At 42.9% G+C, this 23,318-nt stretch overlaps 1 protein-coding gene across 6 annotated transcripts in view; it reads right to left on the minus strand.

The window, feature by feature from the left end:
* PTPN13 (protein tyrosine phosphatase non-receptor type 13) overlaps positions 1–23,318 on the minus strand; it is a 158,533-nt gene that overhangs the window by 71,445 nt on the left and 63,770 nt on the right. For 5 of the 6 annotated variants that reach the window (XR_011848895.1, XM_072116565.1, XM_072116579.1 and 2 more), the window contains exons 5-7: positions 19,591–19,776; positions 16,902–16,986; positions 4,331–4,873 (exon numbers count right to left, since the gene is read on the minus strand). Coding sequence is in view for 5 of the 6 variants with exons in the window: in XM_072116565.1 (XP_071972666.1) it covers positions 4,331–4,873; positions 16,902–16,986; positions 19,591–19,776 (814 nt within the window). In the remaining variant the exon portion in view is untranslated. The remainder of the gene's footprint in view (positions 1–4,330; positions 4,874–16,901; positions 16,987–19,590; positions 19,777–23,318) is intronic. The other variant, XM_072116569.1, reaches the window with a different exon arrangement.

The raw sequence follows: 23,318 nt of genomic DNA on the forward strand, positions 1-23,318 counted from the left end.
GCCACCCAGTATATAGCCAGTGCCTGCCACCCAGTATATAGCCAGTGCCTGCCCCCCAGTATATAGCCACCGCCTGCCCCCCAGTATATAGCCAGCGCCTGCCTCCCAGTATATAGCCGATGCCTGCCAACCCAGTATATAACCAGTGCATGCACCCCCATATATAGACAATTCCTGTCCCCCCTTATATAGCCAGCAGGCCCCTGCCAAGCTTTAAAAAAAAAAACAAAACTTTGTACTCCTCTTTTCCACGCCCCCGTAGGTCCTCTTCTGTCTTTAGCTCCAGCTCGGTGGCGGCGCACCCACTATGATGTTGGCAAGTGGCCGACGTCATTGTGTGTATAAGACAGCCGCGGGGACCTGAAGATGGAGTCGTAGCTGGAGCTGCAGACAGAAGAGGACCTACATGGGGCGTCGGAAAGGTAAGTACAGAGTTTTTTTTTCATTAACTCGAGTATAAGTAGAGTTATGGTTTTACAGCACATTTTTTTGTGTGAAAAACTCGGCTTATCCTTGAGTATATACGGTATACATGTATAAACGCAAGTTTATTTCTAGTGAGATTGATGAATTTAAGGCCAGAATTCTTTTGTACAAAAAAATACATTGATGACTGCATAGTTCTATGGAAGGTTGGTAAAAATTATTTTATCAGATTCAGGGCGTATATTAATAATAATAGCTGGAATTTAAAGTTTACATATGAAGCAGGGGAACAAAGTTTATGTTCTTTAGATCTAAAACTTTTTATAGAGAATGGATGCAAAAAACTAGAAATTATTTTAAAACTGTAGATGTAAATAGTTTTATTGATTTCACTGACGTGGCACAGAGGTCCTAAGAAATATGCCGCTATGAGTCAGTTATAGGGTTAAATACCATTTGAAGTCGATTGATGCCATTGTTTATGTGGATTTCAAATAGTAGTCTCCAAAGAAATATTTGATTATATATTATAAAATTAAGATCTTTATCATGTTATTATGAACAAATTCAGGTTTTTATCTTGCTATTTTGAATGAATTTTTTGTTACCTGCATAATGATTAGCTTTATAAGAAACTGTTGTTTGCACGTGAGGCATGACCCGGAAGAAGCCTTGATTGCTGCCGAAACCCTGGGTCGGGCAGTGACGGCAAACATGCACTATACTGATTTTATGGAAAGGGCTGTTTTTATCTTGTGTAAAGTATACCTGAATGTATTACTCTATGTTTTATCCGCTACTCCTCACAGTGTTATCAGGATGAGAAATGTATTTTATGAAGAGGTCGTTTTTGGAGTTGTGAAAATAGTGGAATTTCCTTTTTTTCTGGTCTCAAGTAAAGAGAAAAAGAAAGCTCTATGGTTACAGCCTTGGATATATATGAAAAAACTTTAGACAAATCACCAGTTTTGGACACCATGCACCCCCTAGTTCTGCATAAATTAATTAATGAAATTAGGACCATTATTTCTAAAGTTTTAAGGATTCCTTCAGGGCAGTGTCTGTATAACATGTCTGGAGCATAGGAAATGCAGTGTCAATATTCAAATAGGGGGTCATAAAGTAGGTCTGAATTTTATTGAGACTAGCTGCAGGCACTAATTGTGAGTGTTACACATTGAATGGAGTGTAGAAAGCCCCCCCTCCCCATTTAAATGCTCATCTGGGCTGCTATTTATTACTATGACAGCTGGCTCCCAAGCCTCATTCAATTGCATTGCAGTATATAGTATGACTGATCAGCTTTATGAGCACCCCAGACCTCCCTAAACCGCTCACCGAGGTTTATGCTTTGTAACAAGATCAAAAACCCAGACCATTTGATAAAGACCTTCAACGGTGGAGAAGTGATATTCATGATCTGGTGGATGATGACTGGAGGGAGGTCGAACTCTCCTACTTCACATCCGTGTTTACTTTACCCCTGCAAAATTGTTCCGTATGGGGGTGATGCCCAATGACACATGCTTTCGTTGTCAGTCTGATGTGGGTTACTTTCTGCTCTGTGTGTGGTCCTGTCCTAGGATCCACACTTTTTGGTCTGAGGTACTGGAATTCCTTAGTCAGTATTTTGAATTCCCTCGCCTAATGTCCCCTTCTGTGTGTCTCCATGGCATCATGAATGAAACTGTCCATGGCCACTATGATAAAATCTTCTTCAGGTTTGCCCTATACTATGCCAGAAAAGTGGCGGTGATGTCCTGGAAGGACCAAGACCCCCCACCCCCACCCCTGGATACTCCTTATCAATAGCATTATCCCCTGCATAGCTTCTTGTATGTTAGCAGGAAGTGTCCCCAGAAGTTTGACCTTATTTGGTCCAGGTGGTGTGAGAACCCCTATACTGCTATATAAACCCCTCAAGCCTTTAGGTAACACCATAATTAAGGAGATGTGTGTCTTTGTATGTATGCGTGAGTGTGTGATTGTCTGACGTTGATGGACCAATCAATCGGGTTGGCTACAACATGTGGTATATCAGGAAATTGTACATTATACCACGTGCATTGTATGGCAAATGTAGTACCCTGAATGTTACCCTCTCATGTTACTTACTACTCTTGTAATGTGGTGATGAATACACAGTAGCCAGTATGTTTAATATCTGCACGTTGTTTATTGTATTTGTTAAAAAAAAATTTAAAACTTGCAAAAATAAAACCTTTTAAAAAAAAAAGTATGACTGATCAAACCCCGGGAGTCATGTACCCAGGAATGGATTACAGAGAGGGCACCCAGGCGCAAGCCCCACCATTCTGCCTGCCTCCACTCCTGTCACATGGTCAGCAAAGTACTGAGGACACCGATACTGCTGAGTGCTATGCAGTACAGGGAGATAAAAACTCCCTGTACAATCCTTGCTCCTGTTCCCTTAGCCATGCTGGTGAGTGGGCGGTGCATCACGAGTGGGGGGTGGAGCTTCCCCCATGCATTCTTAGGAACAAAAGACATAGGAGCAGTGGCCTAAATGTGTTAACGTGAAAGAAGCAGGGGTGTGCAGCAGGGCTGTGAAAACAATTAGCCAAACTTCTGACTCCTCAATTTCCCTAACTTTGACCTTGACTCTGACTCCAGATCCACCAAAATGCTCACCGACTGCACAATTCTGTTCTCCTGGTCACTCTAGCAGTGATGATAAATGCAGGCATTTCTCTCCAATGCCTTATTCTTCATGCTCACTACTGAGCATAAACATAAACTGTAGGACACATTCATCTCAACTAAAAGCCTAGGAGAGGATGCACAACCTACTCCAAGATACCGCATGCTGTCAAGTCATGATTTGCGGTCTGCACCCTGCTGGCAGTCAGAGCACTTCCATAACTGATGAAAGCGTTCATTGGTGCAGGAGACCAGGTAGTGGTGAGTAGCACCTTACTGCTCCCGGGTCCTCTCCACTCTGTGTGCTGACACTACTTGTATGCGTTGGGTTAAGGACACTGAGCAGAACGGCCCCAGAAGCAGAAGTGGCAAGTACATGCCAGCTGCACTGTACTGCTCCTGGCGTGGTGCAAGGAGCCAAAGAATTCATGTGGCCTAAGGTTTTACCTGGTATGATACTTAGGTTCTGCAGCAGCTGAGGTATGTATAACGAGGTTCTGCAGCAACTGTGGTTGTAATTAGTAAATACTAATTTTTAGATAATTTGTGATTTGGGGGTGGAACATGATTATGTTATAGGAATTACATAGAAATGTATTTATCTATTATGTATTAAGTATCAGTTTTAAGGCATTACTATTACTCTGAATTAATTTGAGGCGCCCCATCATTTTTTTTTCGCACATGGAACTCCACCACCCTTAATCCAGCACTGCAAGTAACCTAGGGGCCTAAAAAAACTATACATTTTTCTTTTTAAAGTCAAAAACAAACTTAAAAGTCAAAATAAAAATATCAAAATAGAAAAATGATTATTGCCGGCAGTGAAGCCTATTACAGAATGTAACTTGATGTCAGATTCAACACTTTTTCACCGTTTTGATAAAGGGTTAAAATGGTAAAAAGTTTGTAAAAATATTATTGGCATCAGAAAATGGCAAAACAAAAATCTAATTATCCAAAACTGAAAAAATATCGGTCTCATAGTGTGACCCGAAAGCACCAGAATATGATTAAAAATAATGAGCAAAAACAAAATAAAAGAAATATTAGAAAAATACATTACTAGGCACTGGCCAAAGTTCCATTAGGAAATGGATACAAGGACATACACATACGTGAGCAACACATTGTATGACTATAACTTGTTGAGGATTTCTGGCAAGTCACCAATGTTCACATGAACTGAAGAGCCAAGAAACTGTTGATTTGATAACAAAAAGTAACATTCAGCAGGACTAACCTTCTATTTCCATGGCATCTCTCAGGATTTGCAACTTTTTCTTCTTTTCTCTAATCCTCTCTAAGGCACTTGAAATTGCAACAGAGGTTGGCACTTCTGGTCCGTGTTTAGCCTGGTCCATTTTTTTGCTGAAAACATCCGTGGCATCACTCAAATGCCGGAGATCCTTCATTTTCTGCGTAGTTGTAATTCGTCCATTCAATGTTTCCGATACATTATGTTTATAAGAGTTTGCAACAGACAACCTTCTCTCTGTGCCATGGCTAGACATAGATGATACATCAAACGATGAGGCCCAGTTTTTTTTCCTTTGACTTTGTTCACTGAGTTTCCTATTTAAATGGTTAGATTGAAGATTGTTGTAGGTATAATGGGTTTTTCCTATATCCTCATATGTGGAGCCAAGTTCTAATGATGGGAAAGTGTCTTCATCATCTTGTTCATCTTTAAATGCAAGGAAACCCATGGACTTGCTGAGGCCTCTGTTAAGAATGTTCTGCTGTGAAACTGCATCAGTGAAGACTTCATGTTCAATGGAACTTCCTGAAAATTTAAGGGCAACAGGTCTTGTTAAAACAAGGGAAAACTTTAATTGCTGCATGAAAAAATATTCATTTATTTAAAAAAAAATTATTATTGTGTCGTATATACAGAAATGGGTACATGTCCACTCTTTTGACATCATATGTCAGTGTATAGTCCTTGATGTACAAGTGTCTTTCAAATTTTGTAGCTTTACATAAGCGTACCAACTTTTTGGTGAAAATCTAAATTACATAAGAAAAACTGCGTTTCATTTCACAGGCTTCTTTAGGACATTTAGTTATGTCGAGCTGCTCCATTTCTTTTGGAATAAAGCAGAATATTTTTTGCCTTCTGTGCAATGTGTTCAAAGTTCATTTCCATAGCTTATACTAGACTCTGTTCACTAAGTTCTGTGGTCATACCAAGAAATTAAGCAACAAACCACATCCTGAAAGTGTTTGGGTGATTGTGAGTCCATACAGTCCACAAGTTGATAAATAACAGTAAAAGTATAATTGAATAAACCAATAAATTAACAAAAATAAAAAGAAATAAAAATCTTGTTCTCAACTTCGGTGATGTAAATATGTATCTAAATGAATAGATTTACAGTTGTTTGTAGAATAAATACATACAGAGTTAGACAAAAAAAAGACTCTGGGGAGGGCTAGACCAGTGGTGGCGAACCTATGGCATGGGTGCCAGAAGTGGCACTCAGAGCCCTCTCTGTGGGCACCCAGGTCGTCAGCATAGAGTTCATAAGACATGGCATAAGACAGTGCTGGAATATAATTTGAGCTCCTGACTTGGGCCCTGCAATTCTTCCTGTACAGAAGAAGTTATTGCTTAAATTGCAATGTTGGCACTTTGAAATAAAAAAAGCGGGTTTTTGTTGTAGTTTGGGCACTCGTTCTCTAAAAGGTTCGCCATCACTGGGCTAGACCTATTTTGGGTATTCATATCCAAGCACATGTTATTACTGTTTAATCATCAGCCATACATTAGGGCTTGTTTTTTGCCGGTTGAATGTTATTTTAGTCACAAATTTTGGATACATGTTAATTATTGACTGGTTTTCAATGCTCTGTTATGGGGGATTGAATATAGAAATATGGACACACTCTCCCACGGATAAGAAAGTCCACCCCTACAGTCTGATTCCTGCACATGGAATTATAAGGGCCAGGAATGTTACTATTTAAGAACACAGATGTATTTGAATTTAAAGGAAATCTACCATCAAAATAAAGCATGAGGTACGTGTACACATTATCCAGGCACCGTGACTGTGGTAATCTTCTTATATTTGTTATCTATGACCTCCTTTTTAACCCCTTAAGGACGCAGCCTGTTTGTAGGTTAAGGCTCGGTCCTTTTTTCAGAAATTTGACCAGTGTCTCTTCCTGTGGTAGTAACTTTTCAACGCTTTAAGATATCCTTGTGATTTTGAGATTGTTTTCTCGTGAGACATTGTAGTTTATGTTAGTAGTATCATTTCGGTGATCCGTTCCTTTTTGGGGGGGTAAAAATTCACAAATTTAGGAAAAATTTGAAAAAAATTACAATTTTCAAAGTTTCAAATGTTATACTTTTTAGACAAAATGTCACACCACAATTCTTTTTGGGTAGAAACCTTTTGCCATTGGTCTTCTTTTTATTTCCATTATTTGTTTTACGTTCCCATTTTTTTTACGGATGTGAGAAGGTTTCAAGTGTTAGTAGCAAATTCTCAGATTTTTTTAAAATTTGAAAAATGTAAAATTTGTGGTGATCAATGCAGTTTGGAAGTGTCCTACAAAGGCTTTTGTACTATATACCCCCACAAGTAACACCATTTTATGAACGTAACATCTCAACCTATTCAAATCAGCATTTAGGAAGTCTGTTAACCCTTTTATTATTTTTCCAGAAGCAAACAAAAATGGATTTGAAATTCTGAAATTTCAATTTTTGATTACGATTTTTCTCATTTAGCCCTAAAATGGACACATTCATTAGAAATTTGAGGTAAATATACATCCCAAAATTATTGCCCTGCTTCCTCCGAGTACGGCAATACCAGACATGTGGATGTCAAGTGCTCCTTTGTCGCACAGCGATGTCCAGAACAGAGTTCGTACTATTGCGTTTTTGGAAGGCCAATTTGGCTGCAAATGTTTTGTGGTGCCACAGTGTACTTGAAGAGCCCCTGAAGTAACAGTATAATAGAAAACCCCCAAAGATGTCACCATTTTGGAAACTAGACCCCTCAAAGAATTCATCTGGGGTTGTGGTGAGCATTTTAACTCCCAACACGCTGGTCAAAATCTAATGCAAAGTAAATGGTGCAGAGTAAAAAATGCGTTTTTATTGCAAAAATGTCAGTTTAGTGCCTAATATATTGTGCCCAACCCATGGCAATTTAGACAAACACCCCAAAAATCATAATGCGGGTTGTCCCGAGTACAGCAATATCACACATGTGCCAATAATTGACAGGCTGGGCACACGGTAGGCCTGAGACGGAAAGGAGTGAAATTTAGCTTTTCCAGCTCCTTTTTCACACGTTTGGATTTGGAGTGCCATGTCATGTTGGCAGGGCCCGTGAGGTACCAGTGCAATAGAAACCCCCGATAATTTATACAATTTTGGAAACTAGACCCCTCAAAGAATTCATCTGGGGTTGTGGTGAGAATTTTAACCCCCAACAAGCAGGTCAAAATTGAATGCACAGTAAATGGTGCATAGTAAAAATTGCGTTTTTATTGCAAAAATGTCAGTTTAGTGCCTAATATATTGTGCCCAACCCATAGCAATTTAGACAAACACCCCAAAAATCATTCTGCGGGTTGTCCCGAGTACGGCAATACCACACATGTGCCAATAATTGACAGGTTGGGCACACGGTAGGCCTGAAAAGGAAAGGAGTGAAATTTTGATTTTTCGCCTCCTTTTTCACACGTTTGGATTCGGAGTGCCATGTCATGTTTGCAGGGTCCGTGAGGTACCAGTGCAATAGAAACCCCCGATAATTTATACCATTTTGGAAACTAGACCCCTCAAAGAATTCATCTGGGGTTGTGGTGAGAATTTTAACCCCTAACAAGCAGGTCAAAATTGAATGCACAGTAAATGGTGCATAGTAAAAATTGCATTTTTATTAAAAAAATTTCAGTTTAGTGCCTAATATATTGTGCCCAACCCATGGCAATTTAGACAAACACCCCAAAAATAATTCTGCGGGTTGTCCCGAGTACGGCAATATCACACATGTGCCAATAATTAGCAGGCTGGGCACACGGCAGGCCTGAGAAGGAATGGAATAAGATTTTGCTTTTGGAGCACCCTTTTCACTAGACTGATGTTGGGGTGCCCCTGAGGTACCAGTGCAATAGAATCCCCCGAGTATTGACCCCGTTTATGGAAAGGGCACACCTCAAAGAATTGATCTAGGGTTGTATGAGCATTTTAACCCCTGAGATGCTGGCCCAAATGTAACACAAAGTGAATGGTTCAGTGTAGAAATAGCATTGTTTTCTCAAATGTGCCATTGTAGTGACAAATGAAAACAGCCCAACTCATGCCACTGTGGATAAACACCCCAAAAATCATTCTGCAGGTGATTACGGGTATGGCAATACCCCATGTATGGCAATAGGCTACAAGGTGGAGACACGGCAGAGCTCGGAATAGAATGGTATTTGGAGCACAGACATTTAATTTTTTTTTTACATCAAAAAACATTTGTAGATGCCCTTAGGGATCAGTACAGTAGAAACCCCTAAAAGCTGACCCTATTTACAAACTACACCCCTCCATGAATAAATCTAGGGGTGTAGTGAGCATTTTAACTCCACAGGTGGACCCCAAGGATGATGCATAATGGATAGTGCATAGTACAAATTATCCATTATGTCATCTTGTGCCCAGCTCCTGCCACGGGAGACAAAAACCCCAAAAATCATCATGTGGGTTCTCCCGGGTACGGCAATACCCCATATGTGGCAATAATCTACAGGCTGGGCACACGGAAGAGCTCAGCAGGGAAGGTGCGGCATGCGGCATGATTTATAAGCTGTGTGAGCTGTGTGCATCAGGGTACAATTATACATCCAGGGACGTGTGATATATCCTAAAACACTCCTTCATGCAAAACCCTGGTTTGTCGGGGCATGTGTCACACTGATATATGGTTTCCTTCCTTATGCCCCTTTTTGAGCACACCCTGCACCTTTTTTGATTCCTTCCCTTGCTGGCTGTTTGGGGAACTTCTCCTGGAAAGTGCTGCCCTGGTACAATCCGTGATGTGGCCTCGCTTCCAGACGTGCTAGCACTCTCCCCTTCCTGGTCTCTAAAAATCAGCTTCTTGACTACCACCTCTTGAAATTCCAGGAAAGTTCCCCTCTGGCCGGCATATCGATGCAGCACAAAAGCATTATACAATGCCATCTGCATGATGTGCACGGCCAGCTTCTTGTACCACACCCTCGACTTCCGCATGGCATTGTACGGCTGAAGCACCTGGTCCGACAAATCCACCCCTCCCATGTACTTATTATAATCCAAAATACAGTCCGGCTTGGGGGCTTCTGCACTGGTACCTCGTACATGGGCAGGGGTGATGCTGTGCCCATGTATTGTTGTTAGTACAAGGACATCCCTCTTGTCCTTGTACCTAACACACAATACTGAGTCGCTGCTTAGTGCTCGGCTCTCATGCCTTCTGAGCTTTTCCCCTAGCAGCGACTTAGGGAGACCTCTCTGATTTTTCCTAACAGTGCCACATGCCGCAGTTTGTCTGGAAGCGAGGCACTTGAACAGGGTAATACTCGTATAAAAATTATCCAGGTAGAGGTGGTAGCCCTGGTCCAATAGTGGGTGCACCAAATCCCACACTATCTTTCCAGCTATTCCCAGGAAGGGGGGGCATTCAGGGGGCACTATCCTAGAGTCCTTCCCTTCATATACCCTGAACCTAAAAGTGTACCCTGATGCACTCTCACACAGCTTATACATCGTCACGCCATACCGTGCCCTCTTATTGGGCAGGTACTGGCGGAACTGAAGTCTCCCTTTGAAATGTACCAGGGACTCGTCCACTGATATGTGCCTTTTTGGAGTATACACATCCATAAATTGGGCACTCAGGTAGTCTAATATGGGTCGGACCTTATATAGCCTATCATAACTGGGGTCATCTCTGGGTGGGCACTGAGAATTGTCAGCAAAATGCAGAAACCTATGGATGGCTTCAAAGCGCATCCTATTCATTGCCATGCGGAACATCGGGGTGTGGTACAGAATGTCTGTGCTCCAATAATCCCTAATAGAGGGCTTTTTGACGAGTCCCATAAGAAGTACTATGCCCCAATACTTCTCCATCTCTGCTGCACTAACAGGGGTCCACCTGTAGGGTTGCGCATAAAAAGAAGTGGGGTTGTGGGCAATGTATTGTGCAGCGTAGAGATTAGTCTGGGACACCATCAAACTAATAAGCTCCTCAGTAAAAAAAAAGTAGTCCACTGGTCCGAGCCCTGCCGTGTCTCTGTGTATCCCAGGGCTGGCCGTAAAATCAGGGACCTGAGGGGCATAACTACTGGGGGTCACCCATGTGGGGTCAGAAGTCCCGGGCACTCCAGCAGGAGTCCCGGGCACTCCAGCAGGAGTCCCGGGCACTCCAGCAGGAGTCCCGGGCACTCCAGCAGGAGTCCCGGGCACTCCAGCAGGAGTCCCGGGCACTCCAGCAGGAGTCCCGGGCACTCCAGCAGGAGTCCCGGGCACTCCAGCAGGAGTCCCGGGCACTCCAGCAGGAGTCCCGGGCACTCCAGCAGGAGTCCCGGGCACTCCAGCAGGAGTCCCGGGCACTCCAGCAGGAGTCCCGGGCACTCCAGCAGGAGTCCCGGGCACTCCAGCAGGAGTCCCGGGCACTCCAGCAGGAGTCCCGGGCACTCCAGCAGGAGTCCCGGGCACTCCAGCAGGAGTCCCGGGCACTCCAGCAGGAGTCCCGGGCACTCCAGCAGGAGTCCCGGGCACTCCAGCAGGAGTCCCGGGCACTCTGGCACTACTGCGTAAGCGCCTTCTCGGGGGTTCCTCTGACTCGCTTTGTGAGGACGAGGAAGACAAATAAAACTCGTCCCCACTTGCTGACTCCGTATCGGAGGCCATAAAACTATAGACCTCCAAATCCGTATACGTCTTTTGGGACATGATGGGGGGGATAGTATGCAACCTACACTACAACTACTCCACTCCACTACTACACCGCCTTCTCCTCCTCACAAAGCCTTCTCCTCCTCACAACGCCTTCTCCTCCTCACAACGCCTTCTCCTCCTCACAACGCCTTCTCCTCCTCACAACGCCTTCTCCTCCTCACAACGCCTTCTCCTCCTCACAACGCCTTCTCCTCCTCACAACGCCTTCTCCTCCTCACAACGCCTTCTCCTCCTCACAACGCCTTCTCCTCCTCACAACGCCTTCTCCACCACACACGCCTTCTCCTCCACTACACTCCTTCTCCTCCTCACAACGCCTTCTCCTCCACTACACTCCTTCCTCACAACGCCTTCTCCTCCTCACAACGCCTTCTCCTCCTCACAATGCCTTCTCCTCCTCACAATGCCTTCTCCTCCTCACAACGCCTTCTCCTCCACTACACTCCTTCTCCTCCTCACAACGCCTTCTCCTCCACTACACTCCTTCCTCACAACGCCTTCTCCTCCTCACAACGCCTTCTCCTCCTCACAACGCCTTCTCCTCCTCACAACGCCTTCTCCTCCTCACAACGCCTTCTCCTCCACTACACTCCTTCTCCTCCTCACAACGCCTTCTCCTCCTCACAACGCCTTCTCCTCCACTACACTCCTTCTCCTCCTCACAACGCCTTCTCCTCCTCACAACGCCTTCTCCACCACACACGCCTTCTCCTCCACTACACTCCTTCTCCTCACAACGCCTTCTCCTCCTCACAACGCCTTCTCCACCACTACACTCCTTCTCCTCCTCACAACGCCTTCTCCTCCTCACAACGCCTTCTCCACCACACACGCCTTCTCCTCCACTACACTCCTCCTCCTCCTCCTCACAACGCCTTCTCCTCCTCACAACGCCTTCTCCACCACTACACTCCTTCTCCTCCTCACAACGCCTTCTCCTCCTCACAACGCCTTCTCCACCACATCTTGCGACGGGATGACCGAATTTGAACATGTCGCGCCGCTGGCGGATATATCCGCCATCGAGCGCTAACTCACTGCGCTCGATGGCGTATATATCCGCCGCGGAGCGTGAAGGGGTTAAACAACCACTTTAAAAATCATCCTAATGAGCCAGAATTGCTCTCAGGAGTGCGTTACCAGAGCCCCTCCTACATGCTGCAGATTCAGAGGCTGTTATAGTGGGGGGAGATAGTGATGAGGGAGAATGGGGGAGGGTGAAACGGCCTAACAGCCTGCGAAGCCAAAGTATGGTGGGACTCTGGTAACACCCCCAGTAGCCCTACAGACTCATAAGCATAATTCAAAAAGATTTTACAAAGGAGGAGACAATGGATAACAGATATAAGAAGATTACCACAGTGCCTGGATCTATGTGTAAGTGCTTCTGGTTTATCTTGCTTGATTTTGATTGTAGATTTACTTTAAGGTGGGAATGTATAGGTCACACATAGCTAAACATATAAAACAACGGCTACTTTTGCATAATAACTTTTCTTATGGAGAATTGCCTGAAAATAAGTCTGTAAAAATCAGAGGCAATGCCTCAATGGGAAGCAGTTCCTCCTGATGAACTAGTCAAAAAGACACATACTACGTGAAGAGTCACTTGTAGCTGTTCCCCTCGTGGCCACAAAATACACAAGTTTGCCTAGGACAGTTTCTTTAATAACTGCCAACTAGAATATATATATGTGTATTGTGGTACAGTGTATGGCAAGATTGTGGATAGAGTGTATATCTTTCCTTGTTTCCAGGTAACAGGAATCCAGGAGGATACAGGTAGAACATAGTCTGCTAAGGCTTTTTCTTTAGGGTATGGTCACAAGTACCGCTAGCACTGCTAACGTAACGCTATCACAGGGGGCCGTGACTTGGCCCGATCGCAATAGCGTTTCCAGTGAAACACATGCGACTGCTTACCAATTGCATGTGCTTCACTCCAAATGCAAATTTGTTAGCCCGAGTTCGAAAATGTCACTTTTTTGCCATTTTGAAAAACATAAAAAAAATCAAAAGGCTGTACAGTCCTCAAAATGGTAGCATTGAAAACATCATAAAAAGTTGCAAAATATGAAGCCACACACAGCTCCGTACACCAAAGTATAAAAAAGTTATTAGCACTAGAAGATGACCAAATGAACTAATTTTTTTTGTACAGGTAGTTTTAACTTTTGTAAGTTATAATAAAACATTCTAAAACCTATATAAATTTTGTATCCCTATGATCGCACAGACACAAAGAACAAACATGTCATTTGGGGCGCATAGTGAAAACTGTAAAATGAAAGCCCACAAGAAAATAGCGCAAATGGATTTTTTACACCAATTTCACTGCATTTGGAATTTTTTCACGCTTCCCACTACACGGCATGGAATATAAAATACCGTCACTATGAAGTGCAATTTTATGGAAAAATAAAAAAAAGTTTTGAAGGTGGGGAGTTAAATATGGAAACGCAAAAACAAAACAGGGCCTTGGCGTGAAGGGGTTTAAAACAAGGGCAGAAGCAGCTAAAAGAAGAGCAGATCCTGCCAGAGGGCGCACACACCAGCATGTAAGTGTGCTTGGTTTACAATCCTTCATCCTGTTGGTAGATTTCCTTTAAAGTTACATGGGCTGGATTTCTTGTACTGGAGGGCAGGTGGGTAATCTTCCAGTCCACTCCCCTAGTTCAGGGTGTTCTCAGGTGAGGTTTTGCTTAGATCATCAGTGGGGAATAAATGCATTGCACAGAATGTCAGTCTGGGGGAGTGAAACTGGGAAGTGGGCGCTGATGGAGTGGGTGGGCACGGGGACATCCTGCATGTGCATGCATACTTTTTAAAAACCTCTAAACGTTTGTTTACAGGTTTTTACACAAAACTGCAAAAGTTTACACAAAGCTTCTTGATGTATCCACCGTGACGAGGTCTGGTGTATGCAGCACTTATCATATGCTGGTGCACACGAGCGCTGGCGTATGATTAATTCCCATCTAAATTCAGTGCTAGGCTAGGCCTGCACTTGGTAGAGAGCTGTATAGTTAGAGCCGGACAGGCTCATTCACAGGAATGTGTGATTTCTCCAGTGCTGTATCTCCGTGCCATACGAGAACGTATGTATGTGACGTTTTTTATCCGTATGCAGCACATATTTAACCCATTTTTATATGTCCCCATAGACTTCTAAGGGCATAAGGAACATAAAAATGGGAGAAAATAGGACATGCTCTATATTTTTAAATGGCTCGTATACAGTGCAGTGCTGTGTAAACAACGGCAATGTAAATGGTTAGACGTATTGTCCATTGAAATTAATGTGGCCGTAAACCTGTAACCTTTACAAGAATGATACAGTATGGTAGCATACGGCCATTTTCATACGCTAGCGTAAAAGCGGCCGCAGGCGTATATACGGTCTCATAGGGCATGGAGATACGGGACAGGAGAAATCACATGTTCGTGCGAATGCAGCCTTAATGCTATAATTCCATACAGTAAGAGCATTTTGAATTTAGAGGTCACACATTCCATTAAGAAGCTGCACCTTTGCCATTTGCATTGTGTAGGGAAAATCTACACTGAATTTACCCAAGCAGCGAAGGGGAAGACATTGCAGCAACGTGCTGCACTAAAAATTTTCAATCATTCCCAATTCTTTGTGCAATTTTTCCTTGCAATTTTACAGGTAATTCCTATAAAAATGGGCAGACATAATCTCTCATTTTCATCATGCAATGTAATGAAAAATAGCATTTTATCACAGTTGTAATAATTTTCTGAATCATCTCCAGTCAAGAAACAGAATGCAAATACATCATTTACCTTAAGGGAGGAACAATATTGCTAATTGTGCTAATTGTGAAAGATCTGATGACTAGACACACAGAAATGAGTAGTAGAATGGGGGTCAATGAACAGAGTAAACTTACATGAACTAATTGTACAGATATGCACAAGGATACAGTCTTTATTAACCCTTAGCTTATTTACACATGCTGTTACACTACCTGTCTATTTCAAGCCAGTGCGCTGTCTAGATCTATGAAGGCAATCTATTCACTTTCAGTCAATGTTGGGTAATGAAGTCTTTGTAGTGACTTGATGTTATCTGCGGGGCAGCTGAATCACTTCCTGACACATGAATCTCTACTACTGTTTGAACAATCAATCTCTTCTCTGTAAAGCCTCTTGTATATTGCAGACATTCTCCATACAATACATGCAAGATACACTGCCTCTCATGAACACACAACCTTGGGACTCACTGCTCCTTCTGGCAGTGTCAGGTAGGCTTACAAAGTAAATTTTCAGGGAACAAAAACTTTACATGTTTTTTAGCTAAAACATTGTAAGCAAGAATTTTTATAGTGATATGGGAACTTGTCATTAGGTTTATTAGAGAAAATCTAGTCCCAGGTTCCTTTTAAAATAAAGACTTAAAAGAAACCGGTCATCAGAAAATGGCCTAATAAACGACTACCAGTATATTGTCTATCAGTTTAATAGCTTCTATATCAAGTTCCTCTCATGCCTCACTATAATGGCAACATCTGGAAAATTCACTTTGAAGTGAGATGTAAGTTAGATGTATAAAGTCTGGGAGGCAGAGCGTTTAACACCTCCTTATGCACCAGACTTCAGGTGATCAGATCATTTATTGCCCTGGACACAGGGCCATCAATTACAGCGATGGGGTTGTTCTAAGGTGAAGAAAGTTTGACTTCCATGTTAAACTCTCCGCCTCCTTGACTTCATAAAACCAATTTACATCTCACTTTAAAGTTTTTTTTCTAGATGATGTCAACACACCATCCTGACAACAATTTCTGATTACAGGTTCCCTTTAACCCTTTCAGGCCCTGGCCCTTTTTTGTCTTTTCATTTTCATTTTTCACTCCCCATGATCAAAAATCCATAACTTTTTTATTTTTCCATGTCCAGAGCTGTGTGACAACTTGTTTTCTGCGTAACAAATTACACTTTATAGAGATGGTATTTATTATTCCATTCCATGTACTGGGAAGCGGGAAAAAAATTCCAAATGCAGTGAAATTGTTAAAAAAATGCATTTGTGCCATTTTCTTGCGGGATTGGATCTTACAGATTTCACTGTGCACCCCAAATGACAGGTCTACTTTATTCTTTGGGTCTGTACGATTACGGGGATAACAAATTTATATAGGTTTTATAATGTTATAATACATTTAAAAAAATTAAAACCTCCTGTACAAAATTTTTTTGGGGATTTTGCCATCTTCTGGCACTAATAACTTTTTTATACTTTGGTGTACAGAGCTGTGGGTGGTGTCGTTTTTCGTGAATTTTGATGACGTTTACAATGTTATCAATTTTAGGACTGTACGACCTTGTAATCAACGGGTTAAGTATATCCAGAAAAAAAGATACCTAAAATTGTATTTGTACCCTATGAAAAATTAAAGGTTTCATGTCCAAACGTGAACAATATATAGTATATACTGGTGTCTTCCTCCCTTAGGCAGCTAGGCCCAGGTGCATTTGCATGAAAATCTCTGTAGGTTTCAAAAAAGCACTATATACCACACTGTATAATATGTTATTATTAGAGAAGTTTACTAAAACTTACTGGGCAAAATATACAAAACTTTGTAAACATACATGTGTCTTTGTTGCCCAGAGCAACAAATAACAGATCTTTTTAAAAATGGTGTGGTTGGGGACTATGGGTAACACAGGCAGTTTTACTTTTAGATAGTTTGATAAATCTGTCTAATGTGATGTCACATGATATTATTAGGAGATTAATTATCCATTACATCACTTCATTCATCAGTTAACGCCTTATACCTAAGGAGAAGACAAATAACATTGCCACAAGAAGTAAACCAACCTGAAGGCAGACCTTTTCCTCGAAGTCGGTCACGGATTGCCTGGCTGCGGTCTGGTTCATTCATTTTATTGCCTGTCTGATCCATCTGTGGCAAAAAAAAAAAAAATAATTAATCAACCCTCATAACAGATCCAATATTATGTTTCTATTACTTACAGCAACTTATAACACAGGGGTAGGGAACCCATGGCTCCGGAGCCAGATATGGCTCTTTTGTTGGCTGCATCTGGCTCTCAGACTGATCTTTAATAAATAGTGATGGCTGTTGTGTGTCTCTTAGACTGATCACTGGACACAGGCAGCAATGTTACCGCTGCCTACGTCCTTTGTATGACCCAGGCGCCATCGCAGCCATCGTCTAAGCCTGGGTCAAAGAGAAGAGCGTGGTAGAAATGAGGACTACCTATCTGCTGGGAGGCATGTGCTGTGGCTACCCATCTGCTGGGAGGCATGTGCTGTGGCTACCCATCTGCTGGGAGGCATGTGCTGTGGCTACCCATCTGCTGGGAGGCATGTGCTGTGGCTACCCATCTGCTGGGAGGCATGTGCTGTGGCTACCCATCTGCTGGGAGGCATGTGCTGTGGCTACCCATCTGCTGGGAGGCATGTGCTGTGGCTACCCATCTGCTGGGAGGCATGTGCTGTGGCTACCCATCTGCTGGGAGGCATGTGCTGTGGCTACCCATCTGCTGGGAGGCATGTGCTGTGGCTACCCATCTGCTGGGAGGCATGTGCTGTGGCTACCCATCTGCTGGGAGGCATGTGCTGTGGCTACCCATCTGCTGGGAGGCATGTGCTGTGGCTACCCATCTGCTGGGAGGCATGTGCTGTGGCTACCCATCTGCTGGGAGGCATGTGCTGTGGCTACCCATCTGCTGGGAGGCATGTGCTGTGGCTACCCATCTGCTGGGAGGCATGTGCTGTGGCTACCCATCTGCTGGGAGGCATGTGCTGTGGCTACCCATCTGCTGGGAGGCATGTGCTGTGGCTACCCATCTGCTGGGAGGCATGTGCTGTGGCTACCCATCTGCTGGGAGGCATGTGCTGTGGCTACCCATCTGCTGGGAGGCATGTGCTGTGGCTACCCATCTGCTGGGAGGCATGTGCTGTGGCTACCCATCTGCTGGGAGGCATGTGCTGTGGCTACCCATCTGCTGGGAGGCATGTGCTGTGGCTACCTATATACTGGGAGGCATGTGCTGTGGCTTCCTATTTACTTGGGGGCATGTGCTGGGACTACCTATCTACTGGGAGGCATGTTGTGGGTGTCAGGATTTGGACTAGTGAACCCCCAGGACCACTGCGGACAATGTGTGAATGTGTGATTGCTTCCAAGGTCGAGGTACAGAATCACTAGGCAGTCTCGTGGTCAGGAACAGGCAGACCGTCAAGTCAGACGGCAATGATGCGAGGTCGGGGACGGAGCAAGAGATCATGGCTGCCAGCGAAGGAGGTCTGGGGTCACAATATTAGGGCAAAACTGGGATCACAATGGGAAGGAAACACTGTGAAAAGCTTCCTTATAAGCATGAAGCATTAAGATCCGATGGGGAATGCTGGGAGCCACCGGTCTTTATAGGAACCCGGGAAGTGGGCAGCGGCAATCAGCGGCGCACTGGCCCTTTAAATCCTCAAATGCCGGTGCGCGCGGCGAGTTGAGTGAGCTCGGAGAGGGGATCCGAGACCTAGATTGGAGGGGCACCTGTGACACTGGGACTACCTATCTACTGGGGGGCATATGCATATGGTACGGCTCTTACGGAATAACATTTTAAAATATGTGGCGCTCATGGCTCTCTCAGCCACAAAGGTTCCTGACCCCTGTTATAACAGCACCTTATAGCAGATTTATATAACTTGTTGTATAAATATTCAAGAACGTTTATTTTACTGACATTGTTGCTAATGCCAGCTGTATTTATGCTAATCATTTTTTTTGTGAGAAAATGCAATACACCAATTGGGGCATATTTATCAGGGCCTCTGCGCCACATCAGTGGCATGGAAACCCCGAAATAATCGCAAATGCTAGCTTATTGCTAGCACTTGGGATTATTTAGCCCTCTCCGCCACCTTCATGCCAGAGGGGACGGAGGGTGCAGCTGTGGCGGGGCTGGCCTGCGCACTCGCTGCAGTCGGCGACTTTTCATATGTGAAAAGTCGGCTGGCATAGAATACACAGTACGCAGCACCCTGCCCGAGCCTTTTGATGTATCGCGTTGTGAAAATGCAACGATATGATAAATATCCCCCTTTATTTGGGTACATGAACGAGTTTGGTCACAGGCTGGCCACAGTACCAGGTGTGGGACTTCCTGCTTCCCTGCTGATGTCCTGCAAGGAAGCAGGGACTCTGTGCATTATATGTCACTATAACGTATGGAGTTACGTCCACGTGTTTGGCTGTGAACCAGAATACAGCACTCAAGGACCAATACTTGTCTTTTGAAACTGTCCTAAGGCTACAACAGAGATTTATACTCCTATTGTGAGGAGACAGTGGCATGTCCCCTCCTGATTTTTTTAGCTTTATAGAACATGAGAATAAATGTGGATAACAAGATAACAGCTTTGCAAAGGATGACAAATTAGGAACAGAGGGTAACCAGGATAATAAACATTTATTTAACTACACAAATAAGAAAGTCCTTTCTGATGTCTATTCATCCTGTTTATAAGCATAACTTACCCAGGTTAGACTGCCAAGTACAAGCTTGACCAGCTGTTTAATGTAATAAAAGGAAGGTGCACAGTTGCTGTTACGAATGTAGGCACTGCAGCCATCTAACACCGTGCGTGTAGTCAGCCTAGTGATACAATTGTCATCACACATGTCCAGCAAAATACCATTCAAGCGTTCTCCCAGTTTGATAGGCTGCAAAAAAAAAACATATATTTTATAATCACATAGAATATCTACAAATATACACAAGTGTAGAAGAAAACAAAGTCTACATATTTAAGTTTAATATCATCTTGATTCATGTTTGGGCTAAATATGACTATTCAACCAATGAAGGAACCTCATACACCTCTCTCCACGTTGAAATAAACACGCACACCCCTATGAGACACTTCTTTCAAAGTGGGAGGTAGCCTTTGCCAAAAAGAGAGTTTTGTCAGCTCAATATATGAGAAAAAAAATGTCAATTTGGTTATGTTGCAGATTTGTCATAAATATAGCAGTTCTTTGTGATAATAAATGTTGTAAACCATGCCATCATGTCTACACATTTCAGGTGGATCATCTCTATATTTTGGTTAAATCAAAGATCCATTTTTCAAAACATATTCTGCAACTTATTCAGAATTCAGGTTCATGAACCTAAATAATTGTTGTCTATCATGGATGTATAACAGATTCAGTAGCTATTACATGACATCACTGAAGAAAATTAAGAAGAAAAAGAATCTCAAAATGTAACCAAAATGTTGACAGTAGCCAAAAATATTTTGGCGGATAAATCACTGAAAGTATTGTTCCAATTTATGGCTTTTCATGAGCATTGCAAAAAAAAAAATAGATTTTGGCTATGTTTACATATGCATCATGGAACTCATATCATGAACCACCACCAGGATCAAGGTTTGTAAACCAAGCACACTGACATTCTGGCCTAAGCCATTTTAGAGCTTTATGACCAGGCCTATTTTTTTTAAATTTGCCCTGTGTCATTAAAGGAGGTTATACCGTATTTTTTGGACTATAAGATGCTTCTTACTATAGGACGCACCCCAGATTTAGGCTTCCAAAAAGGAAAAATATATTTTACACCAATTAAAATATCCCTGTTGGTCGCACTAAAGCACAGCAGACAGAGACATACATTTACACAGACAGCTCTGCATCATCCATAGTTACACACTCAGCTCTGCATCATCCATAGTTACACACTCAGCTCTGCATCATCCATCCACATACACACTCAGCTCTGTATCATCCATCCACATACACACTCATCTCTGCATCATCCATCCACATACACACTCATCTCTGCATCATCCATCCACATACACACTCAGCTCTGCATCATCCATCCACATACACACTCAGCCCTGCATCATCCATCCACATACACACTTAGCCCAGCTATACACACAGAACTCCCGCCCCCACACACACATACATACACACACATACTTTCCCCATTCCTCTTCTTCTCACCCTGTCCCAGCACAGCATGACGGCAGGCTATATTTGATGTAAGAAGCATGTGACCAGTCACATGATTCTGACATCACCGCAGGTCCTGGACCTGTAGGACATGGGGAGAGGGGAGAGCAGTGCGGAGACTCCTCTCTGGGAGATTGGGTGCAACTCTAAATCAGGGCATCACCCGATCTCCCTTACAGAGAGCGGTCAGGAGGGTCTGGCAGTGCTGGATCCTCCTGACCTCCAGTCTATAAGACGCAGGCACTTTTTAGCAAGATTTTTTCTTGCTAAAAAGTGTGTCTTATAGTCCAGAAAATACGGTAACTTTGTAATGCTTTAAACATATCCAGGGGATTTTGAGATTGTTCTCTCATCACACATTGTACTTCAAAGCAATAGAAACATTTTGATTATATCTTTTTTGTTTAGTTATGAAAAAACATGGAAATTTGGCAAAAATTTCTAGAAATTATTCATTTTCAAAGTTTTACATTTTCTGCTTTTCAGGCAGATAGTCATAGCACCCAAGTAACTCTATAACTAAGATTTTCCAAATGTCTGATTTATATCGGAGTGGGCTTTTTATGCATCCTCTCTCTTTTTTATGTTGTTAGGAGGTTCAGAATTTTTGGTGCCATTTTTCTCATTTTTATGAAAATCCCCAAAACCCTTATTTAGAGACACATGCTCAGGTTTAAGTTTAAGTCAGAGGCCTAAATTGCAATAAAACCCAATAAATTAAGCCATTCTAGAAACTACACCCCTCAATTTGTGAAAACTCTACTTTAAGAAGTGTATATAAGTGTTAGATGTTGCACAGAGGTTAAAACAAAATGGAGGTGTAATTTACAAGCTGTACATTTTTTAGACAATAAATTAATTTGGCCAAAAATTAAACAGTCAAAAAGTATTAAATGATAAAAAAACTCCACAAAGTTTGATCCCCATTTTCTCCCGAGTATGAGGATTCCCCATATGTGGTGGTAACGGCTGTATGGGCACACGGCCGGGCATAGAACGGAAGCTGTGCCATCCGGGGCAGATCTGCATTGTTACATTTTACAGGCTATAAAATGTTTTTTTCAGGAAGTTCATTGTACCATAAAAATAATGTGTTATCGTTATTCTATGGGTCATCGCGATTACGGCGATACCCATTTATATTGCTTTGTTATGATTAACTTGTTTTGCAGATTATAGAACTCATTTTGTGAGAAATTTGCTTGTTTTTGCATCGCCATGTAACAGTGGGCATAATATTTATATTTTTTTGTTTTAGAGCTTATTTTTGCAGGACAGCTGTACTTTTTCTAGGTATCATGTCAGAGTAAATGGCGATGATGATCACTTTTTATGCTGTTTTTATGAGGTCAGATGTGGCGTTTTTTTGTGGCGTTTACCATACGGTTCAGTGACAATTTTAGTTTATTGATCGGGTTGTTACAGACATGGTTATACCCAATATGTTTTTCACTTTTTTATGTTGCATTTGATTTTTATATGGGATGGGAATTCCGGGGACTTTTATTCTTTTTTAATAATTTTTTTTAATTGCACTTTTAAAAAAAAATTTTTTTTTTACTGTCTTATTTTGGCCCAGGGTGTGGCATGGACAACTGATCATTTGTTGATTGTAATATACTGCAATACTAATGTATTGTAGCATATTGCATAGTCAGCTTATGCATTCTGCATAGACTGACAGCTACACTGTTAGATCGTTGCATTCAGCATGATCTGACAGGCTTCTCCTGAAGGAAACCCTGGGGTCTTTATCGGACCTCATGGCGGCCATGAAGCCGAGAGCTGCGGCAACACACTGTAGACACCAGGGTCACTATGACTGTTATGGCTGTTACTGCAGGATCCAGGCTACCCCGTACCACCGGGATCATGCAGTGATCGCCCGGGCTCAGAAGCCGAGTCAAGGTGCAGGAACTACCACCATCCTATGACGTAGAGTTACGTCAATGTGCGGGAAGGGGTTAAGCTTCAATGTGCAGGAAGGGGTTAAGCTTCAGAAATGAAGCAAATGAGCCCGAGGGGCTCTAGGTTCCATTAACAACTATGGAGCCTGGAGCCCCTTAGGCTTACTGCCATAATTTTACAAGTTTTTTTAAATTAAAAAAAAAAACAAAAACAGGGCATAAGAAGCTAAAAGAAGAGCGGAACACACATCAGAATGTCAGAGTGCTTGGCTTACAGAGTGCTTGGGCCCCATCATCTGGGTGACGATCGTCGCTCCCCAAGACGTCATCGGAGAG

This window comes from Engystomops pustulosus, chromosome 1, assembly GCF_040894005.1.
Source record: "Engystomops pustulosus chromosome 1, aEngPut4.maternal, whole genome shotgun sequence".
Lineage (NCBI taxonomy): Eukaryota > Metazoa > Chordata > Amphibia > Anura > Leptodactylidae > Engystomops > Engystomops pustulosus.